General features: G+C 45.8%; 1 protein-coding gene across 8 annotated transcripts in view; it reads right to left on the reverse strand.

Moving 5' to 3' along the window:
* Positions 1-4,218: 4,218 nt before the first annotated feature.
* Positions 4,219-21,125, reverse strand: part of PRR5 (proline rich 5) — an 86,151-nt gene continuing 69,244 nt past the window's right edge. For all 8 annotated transcript variants that reach the window (XM_052690716.1, XM_052690717.1, XM_052690718.1 and 5 more), the window contains 2 exons: positions 7,996-8,134; positions 4,219-5,328 (listed from right to left, as the gene is read on the reverse strand). In XM_052690716.1, coding sequence (XP_052546676.1) covers positions 4,781-5,328; positions 7,996-8,134 — 687 coding nt within the window. In that variant the 3' untranslated portion in view covers positions 4,219-4,780. The remainder of the gene's footprint in view (positions 5,329-7,995; positions 8,135-21,125) is intronic.

The raw sequence follows: 21,125 nt of genomic DNA on the forward strand, positions 1-21,125 counted from the left end.
CCACCAGTTCGTGCCTGGCCTCCAACCGAGCGTGTGTGTGAGGACTGGAGTGTGGACAAGGCGAGCTTTGGAGCTGAAACGTGCTCCGGGTGCTGCTTGCACAGCTCTCAGGAGCCGTCTCAGAGCCACCTGTGCTTTACCCTGACCCTGCCGGGAGCAGGCAACTGGGACCTTGCAGAGAGACACGTGCAGCAGTGCAGGTAGGCAGCACGGCAATGCCTCGTGCTGGCAGCTGGGGGGATGCTTGTTGAGGGAGCCTCCCCAGGGTTTTCCCCAGCCCTGCCTGGCTCAGGCAGCTGGAGCTGCACATGGTGCACTTGCAGCAGCAGAGGCGAGTGGTGCAGAACACGGCCCTGAGGCAGCTGGTGGGGAACAGAGAGTGGGAGGGCTTCTTGCCGAGGGATTGGGGCATCACCGCTGCCTGCCTGCGGGGCAGCAGGCGACCGTGGCCTCTCTTTCTCTTTTGCAGTTTGTACCACCTTCTGCCTGCTGCAGCACCAGTGAGGGGAGCAGCTTCCCGACCTCAGCTCTCCCCAGCCCACCGCAGAGCCCGGGGCCATGGACGTACCGTCCAACTGGACCTGCCCCATCTGCGGGCAAGGTCGGGAGGATGTCGCCTGTGTGACCCCCTGCCACCACCAGCTCTGCTACGGCTGTGCCAGCTGGTGGGCCAAGCAGAAGCCCAGCTGTGCCATATGCGGGCACAAAATAGCCACCATCTGCTACTCGCTGAGGTCAGATGATGATTACCTGGAGTGTTCCATCCTGCAGCCCATGGGACACGCAGATGACAGCCTGCAGGATGAGCCTGCACAGCCGGAGCTCATTCCACCTGAGCACCACTTCCCAGCCAAGGTCCGGGCTGCCTTCTTCCATCAACACCCGGAAGACCTCGTGCCCCTGCTACAGTGGCTGCAGGAGGAGATCCAGGAGGGGTCCAGCGGCATCTGGTGGCAAGTGCAATTGGGACAGTGGACCGCTGTGAACGTCCTTTGTGAGAACGGGCTGGACGAGGAGAGCTTGGTGCGGGAGCTGTGAACGCTCACCAACGGCGACGTGGTGCCCTTTGTACGGTGCCTCATCAGCACTGCCGCAGCGCTGTACGGCCCCACATCCGCCGCCAGGCGGACCAGCGGGACGGCCGTGCTGCGGGAGGGCGGGAGGACGGCCCTGCGGCCAGCCCCAGCACCACAGCCTCCCATCGGGATCTTCCGTCCTCAGGCACCGAGGAGCTGCACGGCGGCTCGGCCGGTGGACCCGGGCAGCCCGGCACCTCTGCTGCGGCCTCAGCACACGAGCCGCAGGAGGAGCCGGGGCAGGCGGTGGCAGCGGGCCCTTCCAGCCGAGGCAGAGGCCGCTCGTGTCGGGGGGCCCCGGCGCCCCCCGAAGAGGAAGACCCGCAGCAGCCCCGGGGATTCGCCCCCTCCCCGCAAGAGGCAGCCCCGGCAGCAGCGCTAGGCCGTCATCCACTGCCATCAGAGCACGGCTCGGCTGGCCGGGAGGCCAACATCTGCCTCTCGGCCTGCTGTCTGCAGAGAAAATAAAAGCTAGTTCAGACAAAGCAGAAAAGCTCTCTGTGTCATTGGCAAGGCCATTGGTGTTGCTGTCCGTGCCCATGCTGCTGGGCCCCAGGAAGTAACTGCACGAGCTGATCTGGTCAGTGAGTGGGAAACAACAGACCAGAGTTTAAACTGAAACTTGCACAACTGAAAACGTTTTCCACCCTTGCCCCAAGAATTTCCTCCGGCACAAGCCTCCACACAAAATCCTGCACTCAGCACTGCCCAGCTTTCTTCTCCGAAACAAGATTTAACAATGAGGCAGTTACAAGGCTGTGGGCAGAGAGGTGGGGTGGGAGCTTCGCTTTTCATCTGAAGTCCCTTCAGCTTTCCACTCAGAGTCTCACCAGAAGTTTCTGTAGCCTGTTCACTACCCAGATACCATTCTGCTTCCATTTTTGGGGTGCAGTGTTTCCACTTCTACACCTCGACCTTACCATGCAATGAGATTGCCAGGGAACATGCCAGGAGTGTGGACCAGCTGCAGCGTGTCACTCTTCCAGATGACGGCACATCCGTCACGTCTGTGGTGGAAGAGGCTGAGTAGTTCACAGCAGATGGAGTCTTAGATGACAGTCAGCCGCTGTGCTGGGGAACACACGCACCTTACCTGTGCTTTGTCACTCGCCTGAGGTTAGGAGCCAAGTGCTTACACATGATCAAGCTTCGCATCTGTACCTGGAAAAAATCTTCTGGAGCAATCATAAGGAACATAATATTGTGATCTTGATTTTCCACCAAACTACTGGAAGTGGGAAGATAAATTTTCCTCTTTGGAAATCAAGCCAAATGTCTTCCTTTATTTTTTTTGGCTGGAAGAGACGGATGAAGCGTGAAGCAGCGATATTTGCTCCTGGCACTCACTGAGGACTCACATTCAGGACAGAATAGGGACCTAAACTACTTGGAAGAATGTACAAGAAGCTTGATGTTGATAACAAAAGGGGAAATTGTATCCAAAGGGGAATACCCTTGTATCCAAAGGGGAAAAAAAGAAAAAGTGCTCAGAGCTCACAGTATTATAGGGGGAATGGCTTAAAAATGAAAAGGGCTGGGCTTGGGTTAGACGTTAGGAAGAAATGTTTTACTCGGGGGTGATGAGGCACTGGAACAAGCTGCCCATGCCTGGAGGCATTCAAGGCCGGGTCGGCTGGAGCCCTGGGCAGCCTGACCTCGTGGCTGGCAGCCCTGTGCATAGCAGGGGGATTGGAAGTAGACGATCTCTAACATCCCCTCCAACGTAAGCCATTCTATAATTCTCCTTTGTGCTATTACGTAGGTATTATCGCGTAAAGGAACAGAGCCAGTGCCACTGTAAGCTCGTCAGCGAGCACTGCTGTTGAGGAGGAAAGCCAAACAAAGCATTGAGATAGACAGAGGATCGATCATAAGTAAGAATTAATTAGCATGTATAGACCTAATTCAGAGGTGCGGATCCACTAGAAGGATATGATAGTAACAAATACAGAGAATGATGCAGAGTCTGTTTGCCTACAGAAGATCCTTCTGGTGCTGGAGCTTTGACCCTAAAAGGTCCACGTTTACTGTAAGAATCAGAAGTGTAAAAGTTCAGTTCAAACTGCAGTGTTACCGTGACAAAATACTCGCCAGCGCTGGGCACATGCACATGGGAGCTTGTAGCAATTCGGGAGGATGAAAGGAAAGGGAACATGAAATTAGATGATCATTGTGGTCCTTTTCAACACTGGCCATTCTATGATTCTATGAATCTACGATTCTATGAGTGGTCTGATGATCTGTGGCTTTCAGCTGTACATCCAGAGGCATGGAGCTGCTCTTGCTGCAGGTATATTCTGCTGCAGCTATGGTTCTGCTAGTTGATTTTGGCAAGGTACGCCCGCATTGACTCTGCTCCATGTAGGATGGACCCACAGGCAAAGCAGCATGCCTTGATCTTGGAAGTGTGCTCAGGTCTAAGTACGCCTGGAAGCTGGTGCCAAAACTCAAGTGACTCTGTGCTCTGGGCACTTACTCCGAGGAGTGAAGCCTCAGCCTGCTTGGATCTCAATTATGACATTCCCCACAAGGACTGCTCCTCAGCCATAAGATTTGAGACTACTGGGACATGGAAGAGATTGCTCATCTTGCATCAAATAAGTATGATATCATTTAAGAGTCCTCGAGTTCCTGAGCTAAGAACCAGGCTCTGTTTCATCACTCGCAGGCCCATCTCTGCTGGGCAGCTGTGGAGGTACCCACTACCTCCCAGCTCCAGAAGAGACACCTGCAATGGAATGACCTGCAGCAGCGCAGCATTTACTGTGAAGCCGTCTGGTCAAGAATCTGTCAGGCACCAGTATTTCTTCTTCACGTTGGTATCACGTGTACCAATCCACTGTAAAACTCCCTTACGACATACTTTACGTACTCGGATTTACAGCAGATGCATTATGGAATTACTTTAAGAGTATGAACAGATAATGGAGATGCCCATCGAGAGGCCTGTTTTTATTTACTTAGTAAGAACAATTAAGTTGAACCCTGCTGGAAACTCTCCCTGCAATGGATGCTCCAGGAGGCAGCAATGCGAATTTCTTCAAAGTGCCATGTCTTAACATGGTCTTAAGAGCCAGTTTCAAGACAACCCTCTCACAGACACAAAGCACCAGCCATGAAGCAGAATACAAGACATCAGGCATTGCATGACACCAGGTAGCACGTTTCCATTTATTTGCCTTTCTTCAAGAACCCTTAGCTCACCCTTGGGCAAAGGAGTGCATACAAGATGTACAAGAAAAGATTAAAAGAGACTTCCTTATCATTGTGTTCTGTGGTATGAAGGACCACAGCCTTTGTTCTTCTCTGTAAAAGGATAATTTTCTGTGCTCCAGCTGACATGTCACCGTCCAGAGAACAACCTGCCCTTCTACAGGAGTCTCTTGAGTCATTTACCAGGTGGCATGACTGAATCGACACTGCCAGTTGGAACAAGTGCGTTTTACCAGATACCTGCTTGTTTGTGAATCCCTAAGTTCAGAAGGACAGAAATCAGAATGCAGAGGATGGGGACTGGGAGAAGTCATCGGGGTTGCTCCCCCCAGGCAGCTGATTCCTGCCTGTTGTAAACCGTTGTGTTTTTATACCTCAACACAGCTGAGGTTGTGCCCTAGACACATGTAGGTTTTGCCCATGGTCTGACTCAACACATTAGTAGCTTTCTTGTATAATATTAAAACCCAAGGCTCAGGTCCTGCTGTCCTTCACAAGACACTCTGTCTGTTCACGTCCACATTGTATGCTGATGATTTGGAACAGCCTCGGCCAAAATCAATGAAAATGCCTTCAGAATCAGAGTCAATGGACTCTAAAATCTGGTCCACCATGTTCTCGGGGCTAGAAGAAGGAACAGGAATCAAGGAAGGGTCCCTGTCCAGCTCAAAAGACCTACGTGGGTCGTCCATTGAGTGGAAGTGTCCTTTCTGTTGCTCCACTGCGCTGAGCTTGCCAGAGCACTGCGCTGACCCAGCACTGGACCGCTCCTGGTCGGACAGCAAGTTCTTTGTGGCCGTCATGGAGCTCTTAGAACCGTTGTCCATGATGGTGGTGAGGTTGGAGTAGCCCTGGAGCTCCAGGCAGGAAGTCATTTCTGAAACAGAGTGTCTTCGGACACTTGTCCCGTTGGCAGCCATACCCTCTGTTTCATACTCAGCTACCGGTGTCAGCAGCGGATTATTGTAGCTTTTCGATCGCACCACGGGGTTCTTGGCGAGGATGTCACCTGACTTGGAACGCCTGAAGAACCGCTTCTCTGTAAGTAAAGAAAGATCCACAATGACACCTGTGACGTCTCCTGTTTCTGTGGTACTCGTAATTATGAGTGTTCAAAAGAAAAGTCAAGGCCCACATACTAAGAAGCTTTTCTGGTGTGACGGGAACTTCTTAACGATAATATATTTGGCTGGTTTTATAGCTCCATAGGATTCAGATTCCTAGCTTTCTTCATCATACCGAATGCCTCAACTCTAATTAAAAAATAGTTGAAATTCCCTTACGGTCATTCAATTTCAACTGCTAGAGTAAAACAGTACATATTGCAGAAGGCTTGATGTACACTTGAAAATATTTTCTTCAAGCTGTGCCAGAAAGCCAAATTCTGTTCTTGTTCTGCCTATTAAGATCATCACTAATTTCAAGTCTTTGAAAGCTGACTTTGAAGATCAGTGGCACCGATTTCTATTTAACTTCACCTCCTTTTGCGCTTTCAGAACCTCATCTCTTCAATCCAAATCAAAAGGGCACTGCAGAGGCAGTGCAATCAACCCACATCAGAAAGCAGGGAACCAGACACCCACCCTGGGAAAAATCTCATCTCTTCATATTTGGAGCATAAAGGATGAAGATACACAGTTTCACTAAATTATTTTGGAAAAAACTTTGATTCAAGGCATTGTTTGGAGACCACACCACGAGAGAACACCAACAGCCTTTGCAAAAGGTCACTGGAGGGCAGTGCCCACAGCACCTTACTGGGAAACAGCGCGGCACTCAGCCCGGCAGAAGTTTTCAGGACGCCACTGTTAACACAGTGCGTGCTTTGCAAAGAATGAACGGCAGGTGGCAGCAAGTGAGCATGGAGATCCTCCACCGGTGCTTCAGGGCAGGAGTGATCTCTGCAGCTAGATGAAATCATCATCATGCAAATGTTTGGCCTATTTCATTGCTCTGCCTCACTTGTGCACAAAATAAAGATAAAAACGTGGTGTATCGATTGGGTCACACTTCTGAAGCTTTCTCCCTGCCACTCACACTTCCCATCCTCATGAAAAGGGCACGGCTGGAGGAGGGAATTGGGTTATAGTCTGGATGTCAACTACAGCCACTGAAAATAATAATAAAAAAAGTGCTTGAAGTTAGGATGCTTAGAATATGCTCAGCTCCAAGCTTTGCAATTTCCATTAACAATGCCTTTCTCTTTGACAATTACACTTTCGTGCTTACCTGTATACAAAAGCCAATCACACAAATTAAAGAAGTTTCTGTAATTAAGACCGCAATTTACAATATCACATATTTGTTTCTTCAGTGCATACTGCAGCACAAGCATTTTTCCACTCAGCTTCCAGAGGAAGATCAGCAACCAGACAAAATGGACTGTACAGAATCCATGCAATTTAACTTATTTACTCCTCGATTTTCTCTATTCAAGTAGGCCATCACAATACTTACATAAAAGTATTTGGGTTGTACCACACTTCCTCGATACCTTACAATGTAAGTAACACTGTAACACCCCCTTTGCAATTTCAACAGATTACATCACTCAGAGGGATTTTCCAAAGACTTTCCTCTTGACCTCATCTTGCCTTCGCATAACAGAGCACACGGAACCCTAGACAGTAAGTTGGAAGGGACTCTGCCATCAGGCAGGACATTTTCAACCACCGTGGTTTTTATAGGTGCAATGCATAAATAGCACCTCTAGCAGTGAACATTCAACAGCCTACGCCAACAATTTACTCCAGCACATAACCAATGCAATGTTAGAGACCTTCCCTCCCGTGTAATCTGAGTTTCTCTTGGTATGTGTGCTAATCTTATCTTCCACTCAGCAGAAACCTTTTACATATTTGAAAGCTCGCCATTTAGTCTTTTTAAAGAGAAATTCTCACTTTTTACTGCCTTAAATAACCTTGTAAAATCTTTGCACACTAGTGAACACACAATACTCAGCAATCTCAAAATTGCTTCTTACGTCTTCTCTCTCTGTCCATAAGGCATCCTGTGTCAAAACTCATTCCCTCAGAGTGAATGGAAAAGCAGAACACGTTCCAGATTCAAAGCACTAAAGCAGTGAGTGCTGGTTCCATCTTCTGCCACTGCCAAATCATCGTGACTTTGCATTTTGCGTGACCTCAGAAAAATAGCGTGGTCATACTGCTCAGTCTCATGGAACCATAGAATCACCAAGGTTGGAAAAGACCTCCAAGATCATCCAGTCCCACTGTCCACCTACCACCAGCACTGCCCACTAAACTATGTTCCCTGGTACCACATCTATACTTTCTTGAACCTGCAGGGTCGGTGATTCATCTCTGGTCTGCCCACTCCAGCACCAGGCCACTCTTTTGGATAAGCAGTATTTCCTGACGTCCAGCCCAAATCTCCCCTGGAGAACCTTGATGCCATTCCCTCTAATCCTATCGCTGTTACCTTGGAAAAGAAGCCAACCCGCCTGTGCCACAACTTTCATGTAGCTGTAGGGGGCAGAATGGTCTTCCCAAGACTCCTCTACCCCAGATGGAAAAATCCCAGCTCCCTCAGCCACTCCTCAAAAGACTTGTGCTTCACTTCCCTCACCAGCTTCATTGCCCTTCTCTGGACTCTGCCTCCTCACGTGCAGGCCCCAGTCCTGTGTGGACTAAGCTTTTGGGGATGCTCTCTGTGCCGTGTCAAATCAAGCTGCAGTGATACTCACCCAGGATACAGGAAGAGTGTGTGAAGGGTCCGTCACTGGAATACAGACCATAGGTGCCCAAATAAGGTGAAACCACTTTCTGGATCAGAGATTCCAGTTTCAAATAATCTTCAGTCACACCTTTTGACTCGTGAACCCCCTGAAAGAGAAACACCAACATGATGAGCGCTGTCTCCTCCAACCACAAGCACTTGCTCACCACAGCAAGCAGAGAGGCAGCAAGCACGTTCAGTAAATTACACAGCAAATGCAAACTGTAAGGTGATGCTGTTGTTCTACTGCTGCTTCATCTGACTGTAAAGTCAAGAGACCATGTAGCACTGCACAGATGCTCAGAAGGAGGCAGCAGCTATTTTGAGGAGTTGACATTGCAGGCTTTTAGAAGCGGCCTGGGTGGTACGAGGGCACTCTGGGATGATGGAGGATGAGGTCTGTGAAGATCGGTTAGACCAGCCCCAGAGTTCCTGTCATTTGCAATCCTCTGCTGACTTCCTGAATGAAAGATGAGCACTAACGACCAAACACTACACCTGCAGCTGGTACCACACGGTGGCACTGCCATGTAAGTAATGCAACAGGGTCAAGGAAAAGATGAAACCGACTCTCAAAAGTATTTCTTCCATGGTATTGTAAAAAAAAAAAACAACAACAAAACCCACACCTATAGTGAAGGGGTTTATATCTCCTTCTTCCCTCCTTCCTTTTATTTGCCAGGGCAAGAGAGGCAAAATTGCATAAATCCAGGCAAAATTCGCATTAAAAGTAGCAACTGCAACAATCCCCTAAAGACAAAACCCATTGCCCTTAGATCTTAACTCTGCAATTCCACTCACAAACAGGCTCATAAGGCTAAGCTCTGTAGATCTGCACTCTCGCTTCCACTTAGCGTGTCTGCTCCTGTGCAGAGCACAGCTCTATTTACTCAAGTGTAGGATGTCTCATCCTACCTAAAGTGTACTCACCTATGTTGTACACCTGACTAATTTTGTTCAGATCCTAAATGTCACACCCAACAGAAATCTTCTTGAATTTACTTGGATTCCAGAATATTATCAAATAAACAAGAATCAACACACTGGGATAAAAGCCTCCTGAGAGCCAGATGCAGAACAAATGGGAAAAACTGCAACACCTCCTACAGTACGTGACAGGATCCTGATGTTCTGGATGTATTAGCTGCTCAGAATGACTCACCAAACAGTATCCACAAATGTGCATCAGCCTGCAATGTGTTTATGAATGTTTGCTTCACCCCTTGGCTGCTGCACATCCTGAATGCCAGCTGGCACTCACTGACCAAAATTTATGAATGAAAAACAAATAAAATCCAGCAGAGGGTACACAGAATCTCCTTTCCAATTCACTGGGCTTTTGATAATGAGTAACAATCTTTGGTGATGTGCTATGTCCTGTAAACTTACAGAGATTCACAAATACAAATATGACTACAAGCACATATGCTGTGAATCTGAAAGCTTGCAAACACCAAACAAACCTGCAGAATAAACTCATAACTACCTAACCAATTAAAGCTAGACAAAAGTAACACGGGAATAATTCAGAATGCTTAGTGAAGATGCATGTATTATTTCTAAGTTACTGAGGTCTGCACCACAGAAAATGTTTCAAACAGGAGGAGGATGGCTACTTTTTTTGATACTGAGATCTGTTCCATCTCCTGTCTTGGTGGGATTTACTCAAGATCTTTCCAGTCCTCATAAAGGTAACTGCCTTACACCTTAGTATTCATGACCCCATCTCATTCACAACCTGCTGACAAAGATCAAAACAGTAGGCCACCCACTTCAGGTACCTGCTTCAGTTACCTCAGGAACCAGTGCCCGAAACATAAAATTGGTAGCAAAGACAAGTGTTATTTAACATTGTCCGTAGCCAGAATTTGAGGCCTTACGCACTTTTCTGCCACTTAGGTATTTTTGGTGAAAGAGGGCAGCTAAAATATCAGCTGTGGAGAATGAAACCCAGTAATTTGCTAGTACCACGCTGCCCACAACACAACCCTGAACACTGGCAGAACTGGTATACTGTGTGAGTGATAAAAGCAACCTTGCTCAGTGGCATCTTAATGCTGCCAGATTTCCTATCAGTTTCACACGCCTGAATTTTTGGTTTCCATGGTAGCTATTCATAGAGTCATAGAATGGCCTGGGTTGAAAAGGACCACAATCATCATCCAGTTTCAACCCTCCTGCTATGTGCAGAGTCGCCAACCATTAGACCAGGACAGCCTTCCTGAAGGCAGCTCCCCCAAATCATAGTTCAGAAGCAGTCTGCAGCTTCAATGAGAAAACACACAGCGGACTTCACACCACAAACTGAGCATGTAAGGAACATTTTAAAATGATGTTTCTCTCATATCTCTTTCGCTATGTTACTGAGAGATAAACTTATTCCCCCAGACCTCGGTTTAACTTCTAGTGGAGGTTTTAGAATGGAGCAAAGTATGTTTATAAATGCTTCACATATCTACACATTAATATAAAATCAGCTTTAAATTAAAGCCAGCTTGTGACTGTGATCCATTTCACAATAGTTTCTAAGATGGCAGGACTTCCAAGTCGCCAATAAGCATTTTCCTGTTATGCTGGAAACTCATGGTTCTTCTTATAAGTACTGCTTCATGTCTTAGTAGACTGACATGCCACTAAGTAGCAATAAAGCAGCAGTCAGATCTAGCAGGATGGCTGCTTAGCTTGCAGGAAACTGTATCATAATTTGGAGAAAAAAATGAGAACTTGGAACATTATCAGTAAAACAGAGGCTCTAGCCTTATCTTTAATGCAGTCATGTATTTGCTCTGCAGTCATGCAAAAACTTACTTTAGAAGATAACTCTGCCCTTTCATGAACTCAATTTCATTTTAGCAGTAGAGTTTCATGCTTCTCCGAAAGCACTAGATGTATCTATTACCTCATTACCAGTGGAAGGATTGCAGTGTACCATTTTGACAAGTCTGCCCTACTCCCAAGGCATGGATAATGAGGATTGGAGTCTTGAATGTGTGAAAACCATCACAAACGGTAAAGTTTGCGCTCAGCATCCAGGAGACATGTATTTCTGCATATAATACTGTATCCAAATCCCTGACTTCATGAACATATAATTGAGACATCTAGAAACAGAGAATGGCATACAGCAGTTTGGAAGCATTAAAGGGACCTTATGCACTCCTATTTTTGATATATAAAAATATACCATAAGTACTCCCAGAAGGGCCATATTCACAGAAGACCACTGGTTACTGGTAGCTCTTTTAGGAAGTTCCTGCTCTCTCTGCTGGAGCTTGCCCCATCCATGAGCCTGCAGTTACCAGCAGTGACTTTGTCATCCCAGTGGGGATAGAGGCACTGAGCTACTCAGGTTTGCATTGCTACCAGTGCAGCAAGCTAACCACAACTCCCACTGTCTTTTTAAAGGACACAAGGACTTCATATGAAAGCACAGGGGAACAAATAGGTGATAAACTTGCCTTGGCACTGCTAATAAATGATCGGAAGGATGATGTGGGGTTTAGTAAACTAATATAGTAAACTCAGCCTCCTTTTTAAATACATAGGATTGCTTGAAGCATGAAAGAGATCCTAAAGTGGGCCCGAGTCCAGGCATGCATTTAAGGGCTTGAAGAGCCTCTTCAAACTTGCCTATGGTTAGCATTTATGGATTTGACCTTAAGCAAACTGTAAAACAAGGACAGATTGCTCTGGAGGTTTTTTAACAAACACACATATTAACACAAAATATTATTAATCCATTATAAATGTTTTACCTAAGTGTAGGTTATAAAACTTGCAAAGATGTCAGAAAAATATTCTCTGCTTGTCACAATTTTTCTGACAAAAAAGAACAAAATGAAAGAAAGACAGAAATCAAATGTCCCTCTTTTTTTTTTTTTTATTTCTGTCAATGAAATAACAACACAATTCTTCATTTCTATATCCTATGACACCCATTCTAACATCCTGCATTTTTCTTTGCAGGCAGCCAGCAGTGGCAATGGCACAAAGCAGATCAACCCTCTGCTGAATTCTCTGAGAGGATGCGAGCGTGCCTGCAGCCTCTGCCCCTGTACCCTGGGTCAGCCCCCCCTGATGCTCCTTCTCTTTCTTTTTGTTCGTCACAGCAACTCAGATCCTTTCATTTTTGGTAATAATGACAACTAAAATACACCCTGATAGAACCAGCACTTCCAAACGAGCGCTGCTGATAGGTTGGTAGGTCTCATTAGAGAGCCTGGCTAAACAAGAGCACAGTTTTAGGCTTCCCATATTCCTGTAAGTAGATGCAGGACTTCTTATGGAAAAGAGCTGGTTTGTGAAACCTGACATGCTTCAGAAAGGGAACTGCTTTTGTGTTTTTTGTTTCTCACTTCTCACCTCAACAACTGGATGCAAAGCTGCACGTCTCCTTTTCACAGATATTAAGGTTCAAAGTGATGCCAAAATCTGTACTGTTTATTGGCAGAAAGTAGTAACAAATCTCTACTGTTGATAAGAAGACTGATAACAACATACAGCCCCTTAGGACCAGATGCCACAGAGCACACTGGGGAATTTCTGCACTGTTGCTCCATGAATTGTAGCCTGCTCACACATCCTTGCTAGCACAGGATCAAGTAGAACAAAGATGAAATTTTCCTCTCCAGCACTTCTACTGGGCAGAGCAACCACAAGAAAAAATATGATCTATTTATCACTTCATCCAGCTTTCTTGAAATCTTAGGGGTTGGTGGGTTATGTTGGCTCAGAAATACTTATCCTAAAAATCCTGCAGTGCATCATCCTCTTGATGACAGGCAAGGTACCAGATCAGAGAACTGAACACATAAATTAAAATAATTGGAGACAAAAATGCTACAGCAAAAGCTGTCATGTCCTCTTGCTTATCTGGCACACCTGAAAAGAATGTCTCATGCATGCCAAGAGGGTAGGAACAAAGCTACCTGCTGGCTACTCTTTGCCTCCAGATTCTCCTGGATGTTTTCTGTTGATGCTTGGCTCATGTCATTCTTCTTTGGTATCTTGGCTGGATTTCTACACAGCCATCACTCCCTCATACCCAGCTCCTCTCAATTCAACCCTTAACTTCATCCCATTGCCCCCACTCTCTCCTAATACCTCACATTCATCCTTAGCTCCTTTTTCAAACCCTGCACGAGCTCCTCACCATCTGCTGGGCTTCTCTGTAGAGCCCTCTGTACTCATCTTGACTGCAGGCTGCTTCAGTACTGGACTACTGCAACTTGGCCCATGTAACTCCTCACTCATCTGTGTGTGAAAATATGCACAAACAACCATTAACACCAAACCACTTCTAAGTAACCAACAGAAACTGAAGAGTTTTGCTCAGAACTTATGAAAGGTGACAGGTCCTTTACAGTTTCCAGTTCTGACTAACAATTTCCACCACTAGAAACACCTAGAAATGGAGGTCTCAATCAGTTGCTTTTCATTTCTCTCTTTAGCACAGAGTATTATAGGTCCATTTACCTAATAAATTATACAAGAAAATATATCTCCAGTGTCTAAGTGTACTCTAACAATTAGACATAATGCTGACCTAATGGGCTGACCACCCAGCATGCAAATGTAGATATGCTCAAGTGTACACTGGTTGTTGATTACATGATTATAGTACTCTGAAGTTCAGCTTTAATGTTTCAGCTGATCAGCATGTTTACATGAATAAACAGTGGTGTGGGAGATTGCCTTGTAATTAAACTGCTGGGCAGCAGCACTACCACAGGGGACACCAAGCAGGAACAGCCACAAGCCAGATCTTAGTTTACTGACTTCTGGACTCGAGAAACAAAAAAGCAAAAACCAGACTTCTGGGTTAAGTAATCATAGTAATCATTATTCTTGGTGTTTTGATGACCCACAGGAGTGAAGTCCCTGGGGCAGGAAGCTGTAGCAAGAGTTGTATGTGGCTCAGCTTATGGTTAGAAAACATTCCCTGAGAGTTAGGCTGCTGGGGCATCCTTATCCACTAGTCCCTGCCGACAAAAAACAATCCTGCCCTTGTCCTGCATGAAATGAAACAGGCAGCAGGAGGTGCCCACAGGGTCAGGCCCAAATACAGAATGAGGTCCTGGCCTCAGAAACCGCCCTGTCTCAACCACACAGGAAAATGGCTAAGAAACATAGCTCTTTTCTGCTAAAACCTAGCAGATTCTTTGAAGGAAAGAAAAATGCATTAAGAAATGCATTTCTCTCTTTCACTGGTGAAAGACCAGATCAGTATGACTGACACGCATGCAACGCAATAATCTGACAAACACTGGGTAGTAATAGTCGGCCAGATACTCCCAGGGAAAACTGCAATTAAAAGTCACAAGTCATACCACAAGACAGACACAGAACAATGTCTACAGTGAAAACACGCGTTATTCAGCCAGTCCTGCTTGTGGAGAAGTGAACGAACAGACTACAGCATACATCCTGGTGACCACATGACAGCAAGATCTTTTATTTCAGTCAGTGAAGTAGCAGGAGCCTTGCTTCTAAGAGATGAGTGAAAAAGTACCCTCACAGGCCATAACTGCTTCTCACCATGCTTTCATGGAGCCATGGAGCCTTCTCAAATTTGAAGCAACACAGCAGCAACCTTGACTCAGGGCAGGCACGAAATCACTGCAAGTGGGGTGTGGGGACTGTGGGCCACTGGACTGTTCTCCTGCGCACAGCTGCTCTTACTGCAAAGTGGAGCACCATGAGCCTCCTCGCAGCTCCTCCATCAGCTAACTTGCACAACACTCTACTGAAAAACTCACTGACCTTGATCTTACAACTGCCTGGGGCTCCCATCAGAATCAGGATGCCTTAAGCTATATACACGGTGACCTTGATTCCTACCTTGTGCCCAGAGAGTCACACCCACAGAAAGGATTCCCTTGTACTACACAAATGGAATCGTATTCATGGAACAGCATATGCCTTCACTGACACATAGAATAAAGGCAAATTCGTGAGTAAACTCCTGCAATATCACATGTGATAACTGATTCTTCTCAGCTTTCCCAATCTTGACAATCAAGGGCAATGCAGTACATAGAATTCAGTGCTCAGTGTCAGACCAAAAGTTCACTAACTTCAACGTTTTGTCACTAACAGTGACAGCATGTGAAGTGCATGGAAGAACAAAAAAAGGAAATAGTGTGTACATGAAGGGCTTTCTTGTAGGAAATACTGATGCTTCTAGAAAGCAGTGATGTAAAAACCCAGCATATGGCAATTTGCAGAAGACCGTAAGAAAAAAGAATACGTGCTAGAAACTATTTAACCACTGAAATGGAGATGGTGAATAATTGATAAGACTAGTTTCTAAAAATAAAGGAAAAAACAGATTAACTAGTGAATCCTCTGAACAGGGGTGAGAATGGCTTTCTTCAGCACTTTTGCAAAACGCTTTTCTTGTGTAGCTGCATCCTTCCTCTTGCATGAGTGCAATGCTGAACTCTTCTGCTGTCCTACAAAAGAAGATTGGGCTATTGGGCTATACAATTATTCAGCCCAAATCTGAATATTAGTCACAGTTAGTGAAGGTATGCTGGGTGACATCAGCTGGCAGACTGACTCAACCACCAAGGGGTGCAAACTGACGACAGATATGAGATAGAAAGAGTGATAACTTTTCTATGTTGATTAAATCCTAACATTTCACCATCAATACAGAGGCTCGGTATTTCTGGAGGACTTTACACTTGAGAGCTCCCAGAAAGAACTGAATCAAACTCTGTGAGCTCACTTAGAGGGACTATGTGATCAGTATGTGCCCTTCGAAAAGTCTTCTAGATAAAAGGAACACCCTAACTCAAACTAACTAGGTGCAGAGACAGGTTGAGAATTGACAGTTTAAACAACCAGGTCCTGTCTCTAGCCCACTCATCTGCATTTTCCAGCCTGGACCAAATATTCCAGTTACTTCCTCCTGGGTTCCCCCAATGATTTGTGCCACTTGCATGCCAAGCAGACAAATTAAACATTTTTAGCCCTTAGGAAACAGACTCAAAAAAGGATCAAAACTGCTTCAAGCAGAGACTACATTCTGCTTTGAATCTGTGTTGCCAATGCTGAACCTGATCCACCTGAATTATCCATGCCCCTTTCCAAGGGAGTTTCTCTGCAGCAGCCCAAACGCTGCTGTCCTGGGAAAAACAGACTGCCCATTTCTGCAGACAAGACCAAGTTTAAAAAAAACTGCTTCCCCTCTCTGATACAGCCCTCACCCCTGGGGAGGAGGCCAATAATTCATGTCTAATGCAGGATAATTTGTTTTCAGCAGTATGTTTTCACAACTAGATATACCTGGTGCCTGGAGGGAATGTGAAAAATTGGTCTTGTTCATCAAACATTCAGAATCAGAACAGTCCCCATTATGTTCATGGTTTCATGCTGTTTTACAACTACTAAAGGCCAAGCTCTACGTATGACATGTCCATTTCTAAACAGCAGTAGATTTTTCACGTGTTGGAATGATGCAGCCACACAAGTGATGGTTGTATGCCTACGATCCGCTGGCAGTACCACCTCAAGTCATTTCTTTCTCACGTTGCCCTAGCTTAAGTCACTACTACACTGGTAAGTCCTCGAATATTTCAAGGGTTAAACACATCTGGTCTTATCTCTGCCTTTTGCTTTTCTCATAGCAACAGTGCTCGCAGAGGAAGAGGCAGAACAGCTTGCCAATGAGGCATTGACAGAAGTCAGCACTTCAGATCCCACTGCCTCAGAAATAAAGATCTTGTCATATTCACTTTAATCTCCAGCAAGTGCCAAGTTCTGTCACTGTCAGCGTGAGAAGCAGTGCTGTCTCTCTCTTCCTTTCAGTGGTGGCACTCAGACACAGACAAAAGATAAGGGAGACAAAACAGCAGACATGGTATGTGTTAGGCAACTCAGAGTTTTCCCAGTGGTTCATCTGTACAAAGACAGCAATGGGATTTTTCTTTCCAGAAAGGATCAAACACTGAGAAGAGGCCAGTCTTCCTCTGACCCTCAGAAATATATATGCTACTAAATACACTAAATATACTACTTTTCTTGAAAATGCTATATGAGATTGCAAAAACAAACAAAGCAGAAGATGAAGACTGAAGATAAGTAAGTGATACAAAATGATTAGAAGTAAGGAAGTTACTTTGAGACTTTGGTTAGCATCCTGCAGAAGCTGAGCGGCCAATCTGCTAAAAAAGATTCAGCAAAAATAATGCTATGCATTTCGACTTTCTTAGTTTTAGGGCCGGAGGTTGCCTGATTCCCAGCTAAGTGTCTCCTCTGGGCACTGATAAAAACTGCAATCATTCCAGTCAAATAAGCTAATTAATGTGACTTTGACAACACATCAAATGAATCTGTGCATAAGTGAGTGTCTCTGAAGAGCTATTTATAGAATAAACTTGAGCTGGAGCTAGTTTGTCTGCGCTTCCAGATGCTGTGGCACTGCCACATTAGACTCAGAGGCAAACACAGGCTTGCAAGAAGAGCAAGTGCAGCCCCACACAAAGATCACTCTGTGAGTCACCAAATAATGAGATGTGACATTTAATGGCCAAGGGAGTGAAACCTCTCATTTTTCTCAGGTTCCCTCCTGAAGTTCTCTCTGATCTGTACACATTAAGCTCATCTCACCTTGCTGGGAAATTGACAACTTTTAACTCTGAGCATTCAAGTCTTTTACAGAGTCTTGTCTCCAAGTTTCTTCTCACTAAGTATTTATTATAAGAAAATCCATCATGCATTTATTTTCAGGTGGGGACTTGAACAGAAAAAAAAAGGATGGTAGAGCCCTCCCTCAGTGCATCTGGCCTCATTTGAAAAGACATCGAAGAAATGCTTTTGAAGCTCTGCAAACACTAACTTGACTGCTGTTACCTACCTGTGAGGACTTCCGATGCCGTCTTTCACTGCCACTCTCCTCTCTTAAATCATTAATAAGTATTCATCCCTCAGCATCCTCCCTGCCACTTCAACCTCTGCAGGGGACTCAAGAAAGGAATTAATGGAAAACATGTCAGCTGTGCCTTCTGAAGGTTTTTTTTTCCATTTTTGCTATTTCTGATGGTGACAATTTCCATGCCCACCAACTCATCCCCGTGAACCAGGAGGCAGCATCTTCCAGAAGCCCTATCCTAAGCAGTCAGGCAGGCTGCCCATCCTTCCTTCATCCTGGCTACCTGTCACACTAACGACATCACACTGTGGCACATCAGTGACACAGCAGCTCTCGCAACAACTGCGATAGATTAACATGGAGGAAAAAAACGTGTGGTTGACGTCAATTGAACCTCTGATGTACCTCTTGAAGATACAACCCTGCTACTTAAATGAAAGCCATTTGTCTTCAAAGCAGTCTGATGCTGGAAGTTAATCTGCATAACAGCTCACAGCTGCCTGCTGGAACAATCCTTCAACTTGCTGCTGTTTTAAATGTTAGTAGTTCTGAAAAATACATAATCATATTATACAACTTTTCAGACCACACTGCTGCTCAGTTTCTTCTCTGGAAAACAGGGGCTTTAGTCAACCTGCATTAGTTTCTTGCTGCCTAAATACCCAGCCTTGTGTGATTCAGACACTGTGAGAAATAGTGGAAATACCCCTTCTTCAAAGCCTTTGTTCTTTGTAGCTGAACAGTGAAACCACAAGAAAGGCTCATGAGTGATACAGGAGGAATGAGAGATTTATCTTCATTCTTGGAACTCAAAAGGCGACCTACAGCCTACAGAGGACAAAGACCTCATTGCCCTCTCTAGAGGACATCTGGATCACTGTGGACAACAAGAAATTATTTGCCATAGATCAGTACTAGTAAGTTTGACTCCTTGTTTTGTTACTCTATCCATCTGCCCATCCATATATTTCCCTGTCTCCTATCAGGTTGCAAAGTCTTCATTGCAGAGAGCATATTTCTATTGTGCTTATTCAGTGTCCTTCACAGGAAGGCTCCATCTATCCATATTGGCGAGAATCGTGGAGATGCACCTTAGCAGAAGAAACTGACAGCTCTTAGATGCACAAGAAACAGAAAGTAAACTGGTGTTACGTGAGAGCTACTCCAAGTGCAACAGCTGTGTTTTGCAGAATATCTTCTTGACAGGCTTCAGCCAGGCTAAGCTATGACTCTTTTGCCAGTATCTTCTCAATTCCAGTGTACTTGCATTTTCCAAAATTGCACTTGGATTAGCAAACACTAAAAAGCAGCACTGCTGGAGGGAAAGACGGGCAAGGCAGCCCCCCCCTCACTCCACCATGCCTCTTCTCACTGCAGTTCCCATACTGTTTCTGACAAAAGGTCAAGTCTCAGCAAAACTGCACTGCGAAGGCCAGTCAGCTCACTCAGCCATAGCAAGGCTGCTAGGTATCAGGGCCACTCCACAGTGACCCACTGCCTGACCCCAGGCAGGACCATCTTACCCTGCACCCCTGGAAGATTTGCAGCAAGGAGTAGGCAGCTCACTGGCAACAACAGATGGCTGGCAACAGAGAGATTTCAATCAAAGAGCATAATCCAAAGCCTGCACAGGCACATGATTAACTGTTTGCCTTTTAATTGCTTGTAATTACTGGGTAGTGGCAAGTTAATGAATTTCACAGTACGCATATCTCTGTGCCACGCAGTTGTTACTTCTGCAGCCACAACAGAGCTCTGGGTAAGGCTGCGAAACTCCTGACGGAAGACATTTCACACTCCGCACTTGCCATGAGAGAGAGGATGACTCCAAGATACTCAGCCACTCCTCCACCTACTGTAGATTGAGATGGACAGCCCTTTATTTTAGAATACACCACAAAGCAATTACCTCCTGTGCAAGCCTTCACACCACCAGCCTGCAACATACTCTCCCATGGACTTCTGGCTCTAGTTGCCACAGAAGGGGCAACAGTAGGCCCAGAGATAGGCTTGGGTAGCATTTCAGAGCAGAAGCTTCCATATCTTTCACAACTCTTTGCTTTTCCAAAGCATCTTTCAGGGAGATGTCAGAGGCGAGGAAAATCTGTGCAATTTGTTTTAAGCACCCTGCCGCTTTAAATGGAAAATTATAGCTTCGCATAACAATAAAATCCTATGGCATAGTTGAAGAAACAGGCAAACAACAAAACCCCAGGAGAAATCATTCCTGAAGGAAAGCAAGCAGCTGTCAGAACTGCTTCCAAACAGTTCACACAGGAAATTATTTTTTTCACTCTTTAATTACATATGTGGGACTTCTCCACCACACTGCCATTTGAACTGACGTAGGCAAACTGCTCCCACACTGCCATCGGGGAAAAGCCATCTCTCGAACTGGGAGTGCTGGCCATGCCGTCTGCCCCCAAACCACCTGGCTGCCCATTTCACTGTGCCTGAATTTCATAGAATCATGTGAATCATAGAATGGCCTGGGTTGAAAAGGACAGCAGTGATCATCTAGCTTCAACCCCGCTGCTATGTGCAGGGTCGCCAACCCAGCAGACCAGCTTGCACAGAGCCACATCCAGCCTGGCCTTGAATGTCTCCAGGGATGGGGCATCCACAACTTTCTAGTGTCTTCTTTTAACTTGCTGCTACCTCTGGGAGGACAGCACTTTGGACATTATCAAGAGATGTTCATCAGTCACAACCACCTAATGTGCCTTGCTGTTGTGTCCTGGCACACAGCAACAGGCTGCTTCTGGGGCCTGGTCCAGTTTAACATCATGATTGAAGATGGGAGAGGAAAACTGAGGCCAGAGAAAAAGCTTCCTGTAAGGATGAGCTTCCAGCTCTCTGTGAGCAGTGCCAGCTGAATCAAAACAAGAAATGCTGCTCACAGATGCCTTGCCCAAAGCATCAGTTGGCCTTGCGACCTGCCTGAAAACACCATGTGCATGGAGATCCCGCTGTCCTCCTTCCCCTGGCACTAAGTGTCACCACTGCTGACAGGTGCCACGCAAGGTCTGGTGGCACTAGGCTCACAAGTCAATGTCTGTGAGGGCTGGGAAGTGACTGATGCTTCTGGGAACCAGCTGCTGTGATTCCACGGTGGTTTGTCTACCTGGAGGCACTCAGGAAAATGAAGCAATATTCACTATGAACCTCTTAGATAAATTGTGCGCTGGCCTCTGAAGTAGAATTAAAGTGTCATTCATCTA

Source organism: Tympanuchus pallidicinctus, unplaced genomic scaffold (genome assembly GCF_026119805.1).
Source record: "Tympanuchus pallidicinctus isolate F22 unplaced genomic scaffold, pur_lepc_1.0 scaffold27, whole genome shotgun sequence".
Classification (NCBI taxonomy): Eukaryota; Metazoa; Chordata; class Aves; order Galliformes; family Phasianidae; genus Tympanuchus; species Tympanuchus pallidicinctus.